This window comes from Hemiscyllium ocellatum, chromosome 3 (assembly GCF_020745735.1).
Source record: "Hemiscyllium ocellatum isolate sHemOce1 chromosome 3, sHemOce1.pat.X.cur, whole genome shotgun sequence".
NCBI classification, from domain to species: Eukaryota; Metazoa; Chordata; class Chondrichthyes; order Orectolobiformes; family Hemiscylliidae; genus Hemiscyllium; species Hemiscyllium ocellatum.
This window is the reverse complement of record NC_083403.1, coordinates 9,783,375-9,800,596: the sequence shown is the minus strand read 5'-3', so window position 1 is coordinate 9,800,596 and position 17,222 is coordinate 9,783,375. Positions and strand designations below refer to the sequence as shown.

At 44.0% G+C, this 17,222-nt stretch overlaps 1 protein-coding gene across 1 annotated transcript in view; it reads right to left on the bottom strand.

The window, feature by feature from the left end:
- The window catches only part of LOC132834399 (dynein axonemal heavy chain 8-like), a 1,143,262-nt gene that overhangs the window by 82,353 nt on the left and 1,043,687 nt on the right, over positions 1-17,222 (bottom strand). Inside the window, exons 76-79 of the mRNA XM_060853284.1 lie at positions 16,520-16,625; positions 12,063-12,315; positions 1,701-1,891; positions 1,132-1,253 (exon numbers count right to left, since the gene is read on the bottom strand). Coding sequence (XP_060709267.1) covers positions 1,132-1,253; positions 1,701-1,891; positions 12,063-12,315; positions 16,520-16,625 — 672 coding nt within the window. The remainder of the gene's footprint in view (positions 1-1,131; positions 1,254-1,700; positions 1,892-12,062; positions 12,316-16,519; positions 16,626-17,222) is intronic.

Genomic DNA, 17,222 nt, shown 5'->3' with positions numbered 1-17,222 from the left:
CCAGACAGCATCCGAGGAGCAGGAGAGTCAATGTTTTGGGCATAAACCCTTTCTGCTGTGCCTCAGATTTTGCTTGGCCTGCTGTGATTGTCCAGCACCATGCCTTTTGACTCTGATCTCCAGCATCTGCGGGCCTCACTTTCTCTAAGTCAGGAACGTGAGGGAATGTTCTTCATTTGCTTCGATGGGTGCAGCTCCAACAACACTCAAGAAACTTGACACCATCCAGGACAAAGCAGCCCACTTGGTCAGTATGCTATTCACCATATTCAAAGTAGATTCCTTCCAGCAGCAATGCACAGGGCCAGCAAGGTGTACCAGTTACATGATGAACTACAGTAACTCATCAAAGCTCTTCTGACAGCATCTTCCCAAAGCTGGGAACTCCATTAGTTGGAAGAGCAAGAGCAGCAGATGCATGAGAACATCACCTCAGTTACACTGTCTCCTTCATGTCACAAATGCCATCCTGACTTGGAATCATATCACCCTACTTTGTTACCTCTGGGTGAAAATCCTAGAACATCCTGTAGGTCTGCCGACATTATGGAGAGCAGTACTTCTGACCCATGGCCTTCTTAAAGGCATTAAAGGATTGATAATAAATGTTGCCTCAACAGCAACATACATCCATAAAAGAATTACAAAGAAGTAAACAGCTGAATGAATACCATCTGAGTAGACGACAACTATAACAATAGTTGTAATTAGATGATATTAACTGTTGAAAATGTTACCACTTTGATTCACTTTAAAACTAGATTTGTTTACATCACATATAAGGCAGCCTCAGTCTGTAGGATCCTACTATAATAATTGCAAGAAGCATGAAAAGCAAGTTTCTGCAGTCCATCTCCAGCCTCTCTGCAGCTACTGTCTCTCACTCCTCCCAACTACCGATTTTTTAGGAACTGCAGTTCATCTCCCATTAAAATGCAATTCGAATAAAGTGACTTTGGAATGATTAGCAAATGCAACATTGCTGCTAAAATTAGCCATAACGGTGACTTTGCCAATAACTTTCCATGTTGCCAATTCAAGGATTGATCTATTTTTAAGTGTAATACTTTCAGCTTGTTTGTTGAGTCAGTTTTGTATTTCATGTTTCTGAACAGGAAATAGCTACATTACCTGAGTCAATATCTCTGAAAACTGAGAGAGTTTGCACAGCTCCACCAAATTCAGCCAAGTCATATCAAGGATCCAGCGGAAAGGTTTCTGAGGACTGGCTTTCAGGTCAAGGGCTGCACCACCTGAACAATTAGACAAAGAATTCATCTTTAGTAAAATAATTCTTCATTTCTTAGTCAACATGCCTGCTTGAATCAAAACAATGGGCTGAATATTACAGGGGGACGGGGAGGTAGGGTTGTTGTCTTGCGCACCCCATTTGGTTACAGCCAAACCTTGGCCTTAGCTTGCTTGAGCTATATCAAGCAGCACTTAACCCACTGACCAGCTGAGCAATATTGAAATGACTGGGGATTTGCGAGAAGGCCTTGGTTAGTTCACTGCAGTGTACACAATTTTTACTTTGCTGCACTCCCAGCACTGGTGAGGGTCACCAGAAACTTTTTAGCTGCTTAAAAGAAATTTAAATAAATATTATAATTTATACATCCATTTTACCACATGGAACATACCAGGAGCTTCATGAATTCTTTAGTTCCAATGAGAGTCTCTGGAATACAGAACCATACCTTTTATAAGGGTCTGGAATTCATTGTGCTTGATGTAACCTCGCTCAAGGTTAATTTTCAGAGGCAGCAATAAAGTGAAAAGGAACTTGTGAGTTTCATAAAGACCACGCACTGAATATTTAAAGACTTCATAGGTCAGGTAGTCAATAATATTGCTGATCCTCTTTGAAGCAACAGGTGACTTCTTAGATCTACATGAAGAAAAATCAAAAATCTTTAGTGTGCTTGTCAAACTCAGGGTAGTTACATTTAAATTCCATTGTATGTAGTTCTTCAACGCAGAACAGAAAGCTGAATTTCATATTGAAATCTTCCATTTCTTTACAAAAATGGTATATATAGAGCTGTACATATATTACTGTAAGGAAACTGTTAATCCTTAATTTTGGGTTTCCAGAAATGAAAGTGATGAGAAATGTCTCTTGAGGTTCAGTGTCATGATGGCTCTGACAGTTGGAAGGACTATTTTTCAGGGTGGGGTAGTTTTTCTCCCATGGGTCTGAGATTCTCCACACATTACATATGCATATGTGTGAAAAACATCAAATTTTACAGGTTGGAAGTTCTGAAGCCTGCAGGGATCTAACATCCAGACCCCATATTTAAAAAAAGCATTAGGACAGCACTTCACCTGCAGCAACCTAGGAGCAACACTGAAGCTCTGCTCATCATTCCACCTCACTTCATCACTCACAGAGATGACAGAGACAAAGTAGCACCATATTTTAGCTGCATCTCCTGAGAGGTTCTCCTGAAGTCTGCCCAGGAAGAGAAATAGAAGTGACTTTTCCATGTGGATGACAACAAGAGGCCATCGTGACTGATGAAGGTGGCTGGACAGAGATGTCTGTGGAGCTCAATAACTTTGGCAGCACACAACAACCTGGCTCTAATATCACAAGAGGAAGAATGATGTACTGTGCTTGACCTATGCTTCATGCTCCTCTGAGTGTGAGTTAGTGTTGTAAGGTTACCACTGCAGAGCACTGTCACAGAGGAGGCTGGGTGTCAGGCATCTCCATCAGATGGCTCACGTGTGAGCAATGTCTGTCCTTCACTGCAGCTACTCATGAACTCATGAGGCACGACTGCAGTTACAGGGCTGTCGTCTTTCACATATCTGCTACAGATCACACTTTAAACCGAAGAACTGCAGCACTCAGCAGTTTACATACCATCAGGTCATTGATGTTTCCCCACAACTAGGAGAATGTATACTTAAGAGTCAGAGTCATAGAGATGTACAGCATGGAAACAGACACTTTGAACCAACTCATCTACGCCGACCAGATATCCCAACCCAATCTATCCCATTTGCCAGCACCTGGCCCATATCCCTCTAAATCCTTCCTATTCATATACCCATCCAAATGTCTTTTAAATGTTGTAATTGTACCAGCCTCCACCCCACATCCTCTGGCAGCTCATTCCATACATGCACCATCCTCTGCCTGAAAAGGTTGCCCCTGAGGTCCCTTTTATATCTTTCCCCTCTCACAATAAACCTATGCCCTGTAGTTCTGGACTCCCCCACCCCATGGAAAAGACTTTGTCTATTTACCCTATCCATGCCCCTCATGATTTTATACACCTCTATAAGGTCACCCCTCAGCCTCCGATGCTCCAGGGAAAACAGTCCAAGTCTATTCAGCCTCTCCCAATAGCTTAAATCCTCCTTGTAAACATCCTTGTAAAGTTTTTCTGAACCCTTTCAAGTTTCACAACATCCTTCCTGTAGGAAGGAGACCAGAATTGCACACACAATTCCAAGAGTGGTCTAACCAATTCCTATACAGCTGCAACGTGACCTCCCTACTCCTATAGTCAATACTCTGACCAATGAAGGAAAGCATACCAAACACCTTCTTTACTATCCTATCTACCTGCGACTCCACTTCCAAGGAGTTATGAACCTACACTCCAAGGTCTGTTTGTTCAGCAACACTCTGCCCGAAACATCAACTTTCCTGCTCCTCGGATGCTGCCTGATCTGCTGTGCTTTTCCAGCACCACTCTAATCTAAACTCTTGTTTTCAGCATCTGCAGTCCGCACTTTTGCCCAGTTGATTTTAACCTTACTACGAATCCTCTTGCAAGGATGCATACCTTGAAGAAGAGCTCCTCCCCTCTCCACAAGAATAAGCTCTATTTCTGATGAAGGGCTTTTGCCTGAAACGTTGATCTTCCTGCTCCTCAGATGCTGCCTGATCTGCTGTGCTTTTCCAGCACCACTCTAATCTAAACTCTGGTTTCCAGCATCTGCAGTCCTCATTTTTGCCTGGGTCTATTTCCCTATATAGTGTGTGAACCTGTTTCCCTGTACAGTATGTGGGATTGTTTCCTGGTACAGTGTAGGATCTGTTTCCTGATACAGAGAGTGGACATGCTTCCCGGTTGAGTGTGTGGGCCTGATTCCTGGCAGAGAGTGTGAGTCCGTTTCTGGCTACAGTGAAAGGGTCTTTTCCCTGTAACGTATGTTGGTTTGTTTCCAGACACAGTATGTGGGTCTATTTCTCTGTGGGCCTGTTTCCTTGTACAGTGTATGGATCTATTTCTCTGCACAATGTGAGTGCCTGTGTCCTGGTAGTGTGAGTGGGCCTGTTTCCCTGTACAGAGTGTTGGTCTGTTTCCCGATACAGTGTGTGGGTCTGTTTCCCAATACACTGTGTGGGTCTGTTTCCCTGTACAGTGAGTGTGCCTGATTCCCTGAACCGTGTGTTGGTCTGTTTCCTGGTACAGTGCGTGAGTCTGTTTCCCAGTTCAGTGTGTGGGCCTGTTTCCCTGTACAGTATGTGGGCCTATTTCCCTGTACAGTGTGTGGCTCTGTTTCCTAGTACAGTGTGTGACTCTGTTTACTGATACAGTGTTTGGGAATGTTTCTGTGTACAATGTGTGGGTCTGTTTCCCTGTACTTTTGAGGGCCTGTTTACCTTTGCAGTGAGTGGGTCTGTTTCCAGTTAAAGTATGTGAGTATATTTCCCAGTACAGTGTGTGGGTCTGTTTCCCTGAACAGTGTGGACTTGTTTCCCTGTGCAATGTGTGTCCTGTTTCACTGTACAGTGTGTGGGTCTGTTTCCTGGATCAGTGTGTGGACCAGTTTCCCTGTACAATATATGGGCCTGTTCCCCTATACAGTGTGTGCGCCTGGTTTCCTGCACAGTATGTGGCCCTGTTTCCCTGTACCGTGTGTGGGTCTGTTTCCGGATACAGTATGTGGGTCTGTTTCCCTGTACAGCATATGGATCTGTTTCCTTGTACAGTGTGTGCGCCTGATTCCCTGCACAGTATGTGGGCCTGTTTCCCTGTACAGTGTGTTGATTTGTTTCCAGATACAGTGTTTGGGTCTGTTTCCCTGTACAGTGTGTGGGCCTGTTTCCTGGTACAGTGTATGGGTCTATTTCCATGCACAGTGTGAGTGTCTGTTTCCCGATACAGTGTGTGGGTCCGATTCCCAATACAGTGTGTGGGTCTGTTTCCTGGAACAGTGTGTGGGCCTGTATCCCAGTACAGTGTGTAGTCCTGTTTCCCTGAACCGTGTGTTGGTCTGTTTCCTGGTACAGCGCGTGAGTCTGTTTCCCAGTTCAGTGTGTGGGCCTGTTTCCCTGTTCAGTATGTGGGCCTATTTCCCTGTATAGTGTGGACTTGTTTCCCTGGGCAATGTGTGTCCTGTTTCACTGTATAGTGTGTGGGTCTGCTTCCTGGTTCATTGTATGGACCAGTTTCCCTGTACAATATTTGGGCCTGTTTCCCTGAACAGTGTATGGGTTTTTGTCCTGGTACATTGTGTGGGTCTGCTTCCTGGTTGAGTGTGTGGGCCTGCTTCCCTATACAGTGTGTGGGTTTTTGTCCTGGTACAGTGTTTTCTCGTACAGTGTGTGAGCCTATTTCCCTGTACAGTGTTAAGGCCTGTTGACTGTACAGTGTGTCAGCCCGTATCCTGCTACAGTGTGTGGATTGGTTTCCCAGTACACTGTGTGAGCCTGTTTGCTCGTACAGTGTGTGGACCTGTTTCCCTGAATAGTGTGTAGGTCTGTTTCCAGTAGAGTGAGTCTGCCTATTCCCTGGTACAGTGCATGTACCTATTTCCCTGATAGTGTGTCAGTCTGTTTCCCAGTACAGTGTGTGGGCCTGTTTCCCTGAACAGTGTGTAGATCTGTTTCCCCGTACTGTGAGTGGGCCTGTTTCCCTGTACAGTGAGTGGGTCCTTTTCCCTTTACAGTGTGTGGGCCTGTTTGCCTGTACAGTGTGAGTGTCTGTTTCCTGGTACAGTGTATGGGTCTGTTTCCCTGTACATTGTGTGCGCCTGTTTCCTGGTACAGTGAGTGGGCATGTTTCCATGTACACTGGGTGGGTCTATTTCCCAATACAGTGTATGGGTCTGTTTCCCGTGCAGTGTGTGGGTCTGTTTCTCAGTACCGTGTGTTGGTCTGTTTCATGGTACAGTGTATGAATCTGTTTCCAGGTACAGTGTGTGGGTCTGTTTCCCTGTACAGTGTGTGGGCCTGATTCCCTTTACAGTGTGTGGGCCAGTTTCTCTGTGGTGTGTGTGGGTCTGTTTCCCTGTACTGGTGGGTCTGTTTTCCTGTACAGTATGTGGGCCTGTTGCTCTGTACAGTGTGCGGGTCTGTTTCCCTGCACATTGTGTAGGTCTGCTTCCTGGTACCGTGTGTGGTTCTGTTTCTCTGCACATTGGGTGCATCTGTTTCCTGGTACATTATATGGGTCTGTTTCTCAGTACAGTGTGTGGGCCTGTTTCCCTGAATAGTGTGTGGACCTGTTTCCCGGTGCAGTGTGTGGACCTGTTTCCTGGTACAGTGTGTAGGCCTGTTTCCAGTAGAGTGTGTCTGCCTGTTTCCCAGTACAGTGAGTGGGGCAATTTCCCTGTACCGAACGTTAGTCTGTTTCCTGGTGCAGTGTGGGAGTCTGTTTCCATGTACAGTGTGTAGGTCTGATTCCTGCTACAGTGTGTGCGTTTGCTTCCCTGCACAGTGTATGGGTCTGTTTCCCTGTACATTGTGTGGGCTTGTTTCCTGGTACAGCGTATGGTCCTGTTTCTTTGTACTGTGTGGGCCTGTTTCCCTGTACAGTATGTGACTCTGTTTCCTGGCACCATGTTTGGGCCTGTTTCCCTGTTTTCCTGTATAGTATGTGGGCCTGTTGCTCTGTACAGTGTGTGGGTCTGCTTCCCTGCACAGTGTGTAGGTCTGTTTCCTGGTACAGTGTGTGGGGCTGTTTCCCTGTGCAGTGTATGGGTCTGTTTCCCTGTACATTGTGTGGGCTTGTTTCCTGGTATAGTGTATAGTCCTTTTTCTATGTACACTGGGTGGGTCTATTTCCCAATACAGTGTATGGATCTGTTTCCCTGTACAGTGTGTGGGTCTGTTTCCCAGTACCGTGTGTTGGTCTGTTTCCCGGTACAGTGTATGAGTCTGTTTCCAGGTACAGTGTGTGGGTCTGTTTCCCTGTACAGTGTGTGGGCCTGATTCCCTATATAGTGTGTGGGCCAGATTCTCTGTGGTGTGTGTGGGTCTGTTTCCCTGTACTGGTGGGTCTGTTTTCCTGTACAGTATGTGGGCCTGTTGCTCTGTACAGTGTGCAGTCTGCTTCCCTGCACAGTGTGTAGGTCTGCTTCCCTGTGCAGTATGCGACTCTGTTTCCTGGCACCGCGTTTGGGCCTGTTTCCTTGTACAGTGTGTGGGTCTGTTTCCCTGTACAGTGTATGGGTGTTTCCCTGTACAGTGTATGGGTCTGTTTCCCTATACAGTGTGTGGGTCTGTCTCCCTGCACAGTGTGTAGGTCTGCTTCCTGGGACAGTGTGTGGGTCTGTTTCCCTGTGCAGTGAATGGGTCTGCTTCCCTGTACATTGTGTGGGCTTGTTTCCTGGTACAGTGTATGGTCCTATTTCTCTGCATAGTGAGGGCCTGTTTCCCTGTACAGTATACGACTCTGTTTCCTGTCACCGTGTTTGGGCCTGTTTCTCTGTAGAGTGCATGGCTCTGTTTTCTTGTACAGTATGTGGGTCTGTTTCCCCTTCCAGTGTGTGGGCCTGTTTCCCAGTTCAGTGTGTGGGCCTGTTTCCCGGTACAAAGTGTGGATTTGTTTTTTCTGGTACAGTGTGTGTGGGTATGGAATGCTTTGCCTTCATCGGTACCAGATTCGCCAAGTTTAAGTGCATTTAAGTCGTCATTGGACAGGCAGATGGACATACATGGAGTAGTATAGGTGGAATGGGCTTCAGAGTAGTATGACAGGGCGGCGCAACATCGAGGTACGAACGGCCTGTACTGCGCTGTAATGTTCTATGTTCTGTTTCCCAGTTACTTTGTGTGGGCCTATTTTCCGGCCCAGTATGTGGGCCAGTTTCCCTGTACAGTGTATGAGCCTGTTTCCCTGTACTTTGTATGCATCTGTTTCCTGGTACATTATGTGGGTCTGTTTCCCGGTACAATGTGTGGGCTTGTTTCCTGGTACAGTGTATGATCCTGTTTCTCTGTACAGTGTGGGTCTGTTTCTCTGTACAGTATGCGACTCTGTTTCCTGGCCCTGTGTTTGGGCCTGTTTCCCTGTACAGTGTGTGGGTCTGTTTCCCTGTACAATTTGTGGGCCTGTTTCCTGATACAGTGTATGGCTTTTGTTTCCTGGTGCAGCGAGTGTGGATGTTTCCCTGTACAGTGAATGGGTCTGTGTTTCAGTGCAGTGAATGGGTCTGTTTTTCAGTACAGTGAACGGGTGTATTTTTCAGTACAGTGAGTGGCTTTGTGTTTCAGTATAGTTAGTGAGTCTGTGTTTCAGTACAGTGAATTGGTCTGTGTTTCAGTACAGTGAGTGGATCTGCGTTTTACTGCAGTGAATGGGTCTATGTTTCAGTACAGTGAATGTGTCTGTGTTTCAGTACAATGAGTGGGTCTGTGTTTCAGTACAGTGAGTGGGTCTGCGTTTTAGTACAGTGAATGGGTCTGTGTTTCACTGCAGTGAATGGATCTGTGTTTGAGTGCAGTGAATGGGTCTGTTTTTCTGTACAGTTTCGGTGTTTCTGTATAGTGAGTGGGTCTGTGTTTCAGTGCAGTGAATGGGTCTGTGTTTCAGGGAAGTGAATGGGTCTGTGTTTCAGTACAGTATCTGTGTTTCAGTATGGTAGATGGGTCTGTGTTTCAGTACAGTGAATGGGTCTGTGTTTCACTGCAGTGAATGGGTGTGTGTTTGAGTACAGTGAATGGGTCTGTTTTTCAGTACAGTATCTGTGTTTCAGTATGGTAGATGGGTCTGTGTTTGAGTACAGTGAATGGGTCTGTGTTTCACTGCAGTGGATGGGTCTGTGTTTGAGTACAGTGAATGGGTCTGTGTTTCACTGCAGTGAATGGGTGTGTGTTTGAGTACAGTGAATGTGTCTGTGTTTGAGTACAGTGAATGGGTCTGTGTTTCACTGCAGTGAATGGGTGTGTGTTTGAGTACAGTGAATGTGTCTGTGTTTGAGTACAGTGAATGGGTCTGTGTTTCACTGCAGTGAATGGGTGTGTGTTTGAGTACAGTGAATGGGTCTGTTTTTCAGTACAGTGTCTGTGTTTCAGTACAGAGAGTAGGTTTGTGTTTCAGTACAGAGAGTAGGTTTGTGTTTCAGTACGGTGGGTGGGTCTGTGTTTCACTGCAGTAAATGGATTTGTGTATCTGTGCAATGAATGGGTCTGTTTTTCCGTACAGTGTCTGTGTTTTATTACGGTGGATGGGTCTGTGTTTCAGTACAATGAATGGGTCTGTGTATCTGTGCAGTGAATGGGTCTGTTTGTCAATCCAGTATCTGTGTTTCAGTACAGTGGATGAATCTGCTTTTCAGTACAGTGAGTGGATCTGTGTTTCAGTACAGTGGATAGGTCAATTTTTCAGTACAGTGTCTGTGTTTCAATACAGTGGATGGGTCTGTGTTTCAGTACTGTGAGTTTTTGGGTCTGTCCAGAAGACCACATCCAGGGATCATGATGATAGCATCCGTTATATTATTTGGAAGGTAAGATTGTGTGAGGCTAATTGTAAGGTAAGATTGTGTAAGATATGAATATTTCAGGCTGTTGCTTGAATGGTCTGTGAGACCGATTATCCTAACCTTGGCCGTGGGTAAGATCCTGGAGCCCATTGTGAAGGATGAGATTTCTGAACACTTGGAAGTGTATGGTAAAATAAGGCAAAGTCAGCATAGTTTCATCTAGGGGAGATCATACTTGACAAATCTGCTAGGATTCTTTGAGGAAATATCGAGCAGGTTAGACCAATTAGAGCCAATGTTATCTACCTGATCTTCAAGAAGGCCTTTGACAAGGTGCTGTACAGGATGCTACTGAGTAAGATAAGGGCCCTTGGTGTCAGAGGCAAGGTGCTAGCATGGATAGAAGCTTAGCTGTCTGGCAGAAAGCAGAGAGTGGGAATAAAAGGGTCCTTCTTAGGTACAAGTGGTGTTCTGCAAGGCTCAGTGTTGGGGCAACTTTTCACTTTATTCATTAACGATCTAGATCAAGAAACCGAGGGGATTCTGGCTAGGTTTGCAGATGATACAAAGATAAGTAGAGTGACATGTAGCATTGAGGAGGTGGGAAGTCTGCAGAAGGATTTGGACAGGTGAGGAGAACGGGCAAAGAAGTGACAGATGGGATACAATGTGGGAAAGTGTGAGATCATGCACTTTGGTAGGAATTTTTAGAATTAGAATCTCTATCATGTGCCAACAGGCCGTTTGGCCCAACAAGTCCACACCGATCCATTGAAGAATAACCCACCCAGACCCATTCCCCAACCCGATATTTGCTGCTGACTAGTGCATTTAACCTACTCATCCCTGAACACTATGGGCAATTTAAGCATGACCAATTCACCTGGCCTGCACATTCTTGGATTGTGGGAGGAAACCGAGTATCCAGAGGAAACCAATACAGACACGGGGAGAATGTGCAAACTCCACACACAGTCGCCTGAAGTTGGAATCAAACCTAGGTCCCTGGTGCTGTGAGGCAACAGTGTTAACCACTGAGTCACCGTGCCTTAATAGAGGCATGGACTAGTTTCTAAATGGGGAGAACATTCTAAAGTCTGAAGTGCAAAGACACTTGGGGGTTCTAGTCCAGGATTCTCTCAAGGTAAACTTGCAGGTTGAGTCAATTGTTAGGAAGGCAAATGCAATGTTAACACTTATTTTGAGAGGACTTGAATATAAAAGCAGGGGTGTACGTCTGAGGCTTTATAAGGCTCTGGTCAGACCACTTTTGGAATACCAGTTTTCAGCCCCATACCTCAGGAAGGATGTCTTGGCCCTGGAATGCGTTCAGAGGAGGTTCACAAGAATGGTTACAGGAATGAAAAGCTTAACATGGGATGAACATTTGTAAACTCTGGGTTTATACTCAATGGAGTTTAGAAGGATGAGGGGGCATCTACTGGAAACCTACGGAATACTGAATGGCCCAGACAGAGTAGATGGTGGGAAAATGTTTCCATTGGTAGGAGAGACTAGAACCTGGGGGCACAGACTTAGAGTAAAGGAAAGACTTTTAGAATGGATGTAAAGAGAAACTTCTTCAGCCAGAGTGTAGTGAATCTATGGAATTCATTGCCACAGAAGGTTGTGGATGCCAGGCCATGAATATATTTAAGACAGAGATGGATAGATTATTGATTGTGAAGGGGATCACAATCAGAGAAAACGGGAGAATGGGTTGAGAAACCTATCAGCCATGATTGAATTAGAGAGCAGACTTGATGGGCTGAAGAGCCTAATTTCTGCTCCTATCTCTTATGGTCTTATGGACATAGCTCCCCAATTTTCTCACAAACTCCCTGAGATTACTAACAAGAACTTTGCATGGTGAATAGGGATAGGCTTGTCTTTATCATTTTTGGTGTTGTTGGTGCACCCAACTTTACTTAGATAGGTTTTGAGTAGCTTGCTAAGCCATTTCAGCATCAACCAGATTGCTGTGGGTCTTGGGTCACATTTTGGCCAGGTCAGATAAGGATTGCAAATTTCCTCACTTTGTGGACATTAGTGAACCAGATGGATTTTTAAAACCATTAACACCTGGTCCTGACCATACTAACATTTTAATTCCAGATTTTCTTCAATTGTATTCAAATTTCACTGTCCGTTGTGGCGCACTTTGAACTCATGTCCTCAGAGCACTACTCTGGGTCTCCATCTCCAATTAATGTGCATATCTAATCTTTGTATTATCATGTAAGATTGTCAGCACTGGGTGTTTCTTTAAATGTGCTTTGACAATATCAGACGTGCACACAAGGAGGTCTGGCCTCCATTGATTTGATTACTTTCTGTGAACATTGGCTTTCTAAGTTATTAACTGACAGCATTCAGAAACATACCTTGCCATGGAGAGGTCAAATAATTTCAGAAATTGTGCAAGTGAGGTCTGGTACATCATATTAACCATGCTCATTTCAGTGATAAGGAAGTAGAGAATACTCCCACGAGTAGCTGCTGGTCGGTACTCTTCCTGTGCAGTGTTAATCTTTATTTCCGTCTCTGCTGCTACGTGCAGCTTCTCACTTACTTCAGTTGCTGTTGTCTTTGTTATCTGAAGGACTCCAATCAAAGACTCATCATCCACCAGTGAACCTGAAACAAAGAGCTAGTCAAGAGCTCATTCCTCAAGACATGAAGCAGCTTAATTTACAAAATGCATTGTTGTTGTATCTTCCCAGATCACTGGGGTTGCTCTCTCATTAGAGAGAAGTGATTGATGGCGATCTAACCTAACCTCAGGTGAGGGAAGAGGTTGAGAAGGTGAGTCCTTCATGGTAACCTCAAACCAGTGATGGGAATTGAACTATTAACATCATACTGCTCTGTAAGCCATCGATCAAGCCAACTGAGCTAAACTGATTCCCACAAAATACATACTGCAGTACAGCAATAAGTCATTTGGCCCAACAAAGACGTGGCAGTCTTTCTGTTTCACGTGAGCCTCGTTGTCTCCCTTCAAAGATTAACTGTGACATTCAAATTGCTGCTCTCTTCAGAAGAGCTTTATTTTGACAGAATATTCTTTGAAGGTCCCAAGATGCATTTCCATCGCCACTGATTGGCTGGATTAGATTTTCTGCTGATACTTTATTCAAATGAATAATTGATTGACTTCAACAATTTCAGACAGTAAACTTAATCCTTTCCCATTTTGCTTCTGCTTTGCATGTGCCAGCTCTTAAACTTTATTTTCATTTATTTGCTGTTGTACAATACTCTGCCATTCATATAGTCATATAGCATGGAAACAGACCCTTTGGTCCAACCAGTCCATGCTGACCATGATCCCAAACTTAAGGAGCTCCACCTGCCTGCTCCTGGCTCATATCCCTCCAATTGCTCCCGTCCATTCTGGACAAATGTTTTGTTTCTTTGCTACTATTACCTTTGTGTTTTAGACTAGCCAATTATTTGTCAGTTAGCTTCTTCTGTTCTCCAATCTATCAGAGACCTTCCCTTTTGTTCTTTTTCTCTATTGCTGCCTTTCAGTTGTTTAAAACCCATTACACTTCGACCTTGGTTCAGTCCTGAAGCAAGGCCCTTGACAAGAGTCATTAACTTGGTTTTTATCTCCAAAGAAGCAGACAGACACTCCGAGTACTTCCACCATTTTCTGTTTAATTTCAGAATTTCAATATCCTCAGTTAGATGCTTTTGTCTGTGTTGTATCACGTTAGGCTTGTTTTATTTGGTACAAAGCTTTAGCAGCAAGGATTGTAGGAACATAAATGTTGAAAATGTGAAATGATTAACCAGTAATGATTAAATGATTACAATAAGCACTGGAGAAACTTGGCAGGACAGGTGGCATTGGAAGTGAGGGAGGCAACAAGCGGTAACTTTAGCCTGATTAACCTAACATCCATTGTTGGAAAAGTATGGAATCAATCATTAAGGAAGTAACAGCAGACATTTGGAAAATCATAATTTATTCAAGTGGAGTCAGCTTGGCTTCATGAAAGGGAAATCATATCTGACTGATTAACTAGAATATTTTGAGGAAGTCTGAACCAGAGTGGATTGAAGGGAACCAGTAGATGTGTTGTAATTGGATTTTCAGAAGGAGGCCAATCAGTAAGCTTCACTCAGGAAGGGGAGGTCACCATCTGGAGTGGGACTAAGTGAATAAATATTTTGGGCACTGTGGAGGCAGTGTGGGAATTCAATGCAGAGGGAAAGGGGTGTTTTTTTGCTTGTTGTTTTTGGACTTGTAGTTTGTAAGGTTTTGTTTGAAGCTCCAGAGCAGAGCCTAGCACAAAACAGTGACTTGACAGGAAAAAACACAGGTTAATTGGGTGATAATAGTTGCTAATTTAACAATCTAAGTTACTTTTGGATTGAAGGAATATAGGAGAAATATTTATAGATTACAAACTAAAAGACCTATAGAAAATTTTTATGAAAACAAATTAAGAACCAAGTCATTAGAGATGCAGGGCCAGACAATGTGTTGTAACTGCATGATGTGGGAGCTGGTGGACCTCACTGTGGTCATAGTGATCACATCTGTCGCAAGCGTTAGTTGCTTGAGGAATTCCGGCTCAGAGTTGATGAGTTAGAGTCAGAGCTTCAAACACTGCGACACATCAGAGAGGGGGAGATTACCTGGATGCTGTGTTTCAAGAGGCAGTCATACCTTTAGATTAACTACCTCAAATTCAGTCAGTGGTCAGGGACAGGAGAGTGTGAGTATGAGCGAGGTGCGTAGAGGGATCCAGGAGGTAGTGCTGAAGAAGCCTCAGCCCTTGAGCTTGACTAACAGGTTGGAGATTCTTGCTTCCTGTATGGATGAAAGTAGGGGCTGTTGAATGAATGAGAGAAAGTGAGGACAGCAGAGGCTGGAGATCAGAGTCAAGAAGTGTGGCCAGGATCGAGACTCCCAAAGGCTGTATTGCCTGCCTGGTGCCTGGCCTCAGGATATCCCTGCTAGGTTGCAAAGGAACCTGCAGTCAGAGGGGAAAGATCCAATTGTTGTGATCCATGTAGGTAAAAAATGAGGTCTGCAGATGCTGGAGATCACAGCTGCAAATGTGTTGCTGGTCAAAGCACAGCAGGTTAGGCAGCATCTCAGGAATAGAGAATTCGACGTTTCGAGCATAAGCCCTTCATCAGGAATAAGAGAGAGAGAGCCAAGCAGGCTGAGATAAAAGGTAGGGAGGAGGGACTAGGGGGAGGGGCGATGGAGGTGGGATAGGTGGAAGGAGGTCAAGGTGAGGGTGATAGGCGTAGGTACCAACGATATAGGCAGAAAGAGGAAAGAGGGTCTACTGAGGGTATAGAAAGGGTCAAGAATCTAACTTCAGGCATAGCAGGTAAGGAGACAACCATGAGGAGGGGGCAGTCACCTCAGGACTGAGGGTATTTTACTTAAATGTGTGCAGTATGTGAAACAAGGTAAATGAGCTTGTAGTGCAGATTGAAATTGGGGGATACAATGTTGTGGGCATCATAGTGATGTGGCTGTAAGTTAATCAGGGCTGGGAACGAAATATCCAAGAATACATGTCTCATCAAAAAGACAGGCAGTTGGATAGAGGGTGCAGTATGGTCTTGATTGCAAGAAATGAGGTTAAATTAATAGGGAGGAGCGATATAGGGTCAGAAGGAATAGAATCTGTACTGGCAGATTTGAGGAATCGCAAAGGAAAAAAGACCTGATGTGAGCTATGCACAGGCATCCTAGTAATAATCAGGATGTGGGTTAGAAAATAAATCAAGAGTTGGAAAAGGCATGTAAAAATGACACTATTACAATAATCAAAGGGGACATCAAATGCAAGTGGACAGTCTCTGTCTCTGTCATGGTATTTTGGAGCAGTTTATGGTAGAGCCCACTAGGGAACAGACAATTCTGGATTTGATGATCTGTAATGAGGATTGATGTTTAAGAGCAGGGCAGTTTTACTGCAACTGTACAAGGTGCTGGTGAGACCACATCTGGAGAACTGTGAGCAGTTATGGTCTCCTTATTTAAGCAAATATATTATTTAATTGGAGATAATACAGAGAAGGTTCACAAGGATGATCTCCAATATGGTGGGACTGTCTTATGAGCAAAGTCTAAACAAGTTAGGACTCTACTCACTGGAGTTTAGGAGAATGAGAGATGATCTCAATGAAACGTATAGGATTCTTAAGGGGCTTGACAAAGAGAATACTGAGGAGATGTATCCATGGGAGAACCTTAGACCAGAGTCTCAGAGTAAAGGCGTGTCAACTGAAGATTGAGATGAGGAATAACTTCTTCTCTAAGAAGGTTGTTTGGAATTTCCTGTTACAGAGAGCTGTGGTGACAGAGTCCTTGTGTGCATTTAAGGCTGAGATAGATTCTTGATCAGTCAGGGATTCAAGGATTACGGGAAAAGGGTAGGAAAGTGGACGTGAGGAATGTTGGATCAGTCATGATCCTGTGGAATTGTGGAGCAGGATCAGGATCCAAATAGCCTACTCCTGTTCTTATTTCTTATGGCATTATGATTTATCTGTGGGAACAGAAACAATTAACATTTCTAATTTGACATAAATTTTCTTCAGAACTGCTGCTTTTATTGAGAAATTTCAGCCCACCTGGGGTAAGCATTTAATACAAGTGGAGGAATGGAGAGCGACATGACTCCTCTTCAGAACTGGTTCCTGAAAAATTTCTCTAGCATTTTCTATTTTTATGTCAGAAGCATTAACTCTGTTCCTCTCTCTCCACAGATACTGCCAGAACTGCTGCATTTCTCCAGCAATTTCTCTTTTTAATTCAGATTTTCAGAATCTGCACTCTTTTGATTTTAAATGAATTATTTACCTTTGGTGGTGCTGAGCTTGAATAACAGGTTATTCTCCAACTCCTTCATTTTGCGTTTGTTGGCAGTGACTTCCTCGATCAGCTGCACACGCTCTGCTTCCAATTCCTAATGGAAAGGTGGTTAAAAGTAATTGCCCAAATCGGTAAAGGGAGAAGTAAAGTATAATATTATTACAGGGTACAATTGTAGGGTGGTAGAAAAAGGGAGTGTTTCAGTGAAATGCTAGACAATGTAGCCAGATATCTTGTGCCTTGGAAACATGTCTTAACCATTTCTACCATACAAAAACTATAGAGGAGGAAATAAGAGAGACAAATAGGATGTATAAAATAGATTTGTGTCTGGTTGACTAGTTAAAAAGGGTTGTGTAAAATTAAATCTGGATTCTGAAAAATGTTATATAAAAGAGGTCCTTTAGGTGTTCCGCAGTTAGTGGAGTGAACAGCAAAGTAATCTTTGTTAAGAAACAGCTGCATAATTGTACACTTTAATCACTCTGAATGGCTTTACTAATATAGTGAACTGGCTTGAAGTACTTTTTTTAATTGCTCCTCTTCCCTGTGGATTACCGTGTTAAATTCTTGCTGGTACAACAATTTAGAAGAACAGTTTATGATGTGAAATGGTCTTGATTCAGAACATAGAACATTACAACGCAGTAGAGGCCCTTTGGCCCTCAATGTTGGGCCACCCTGTCATACT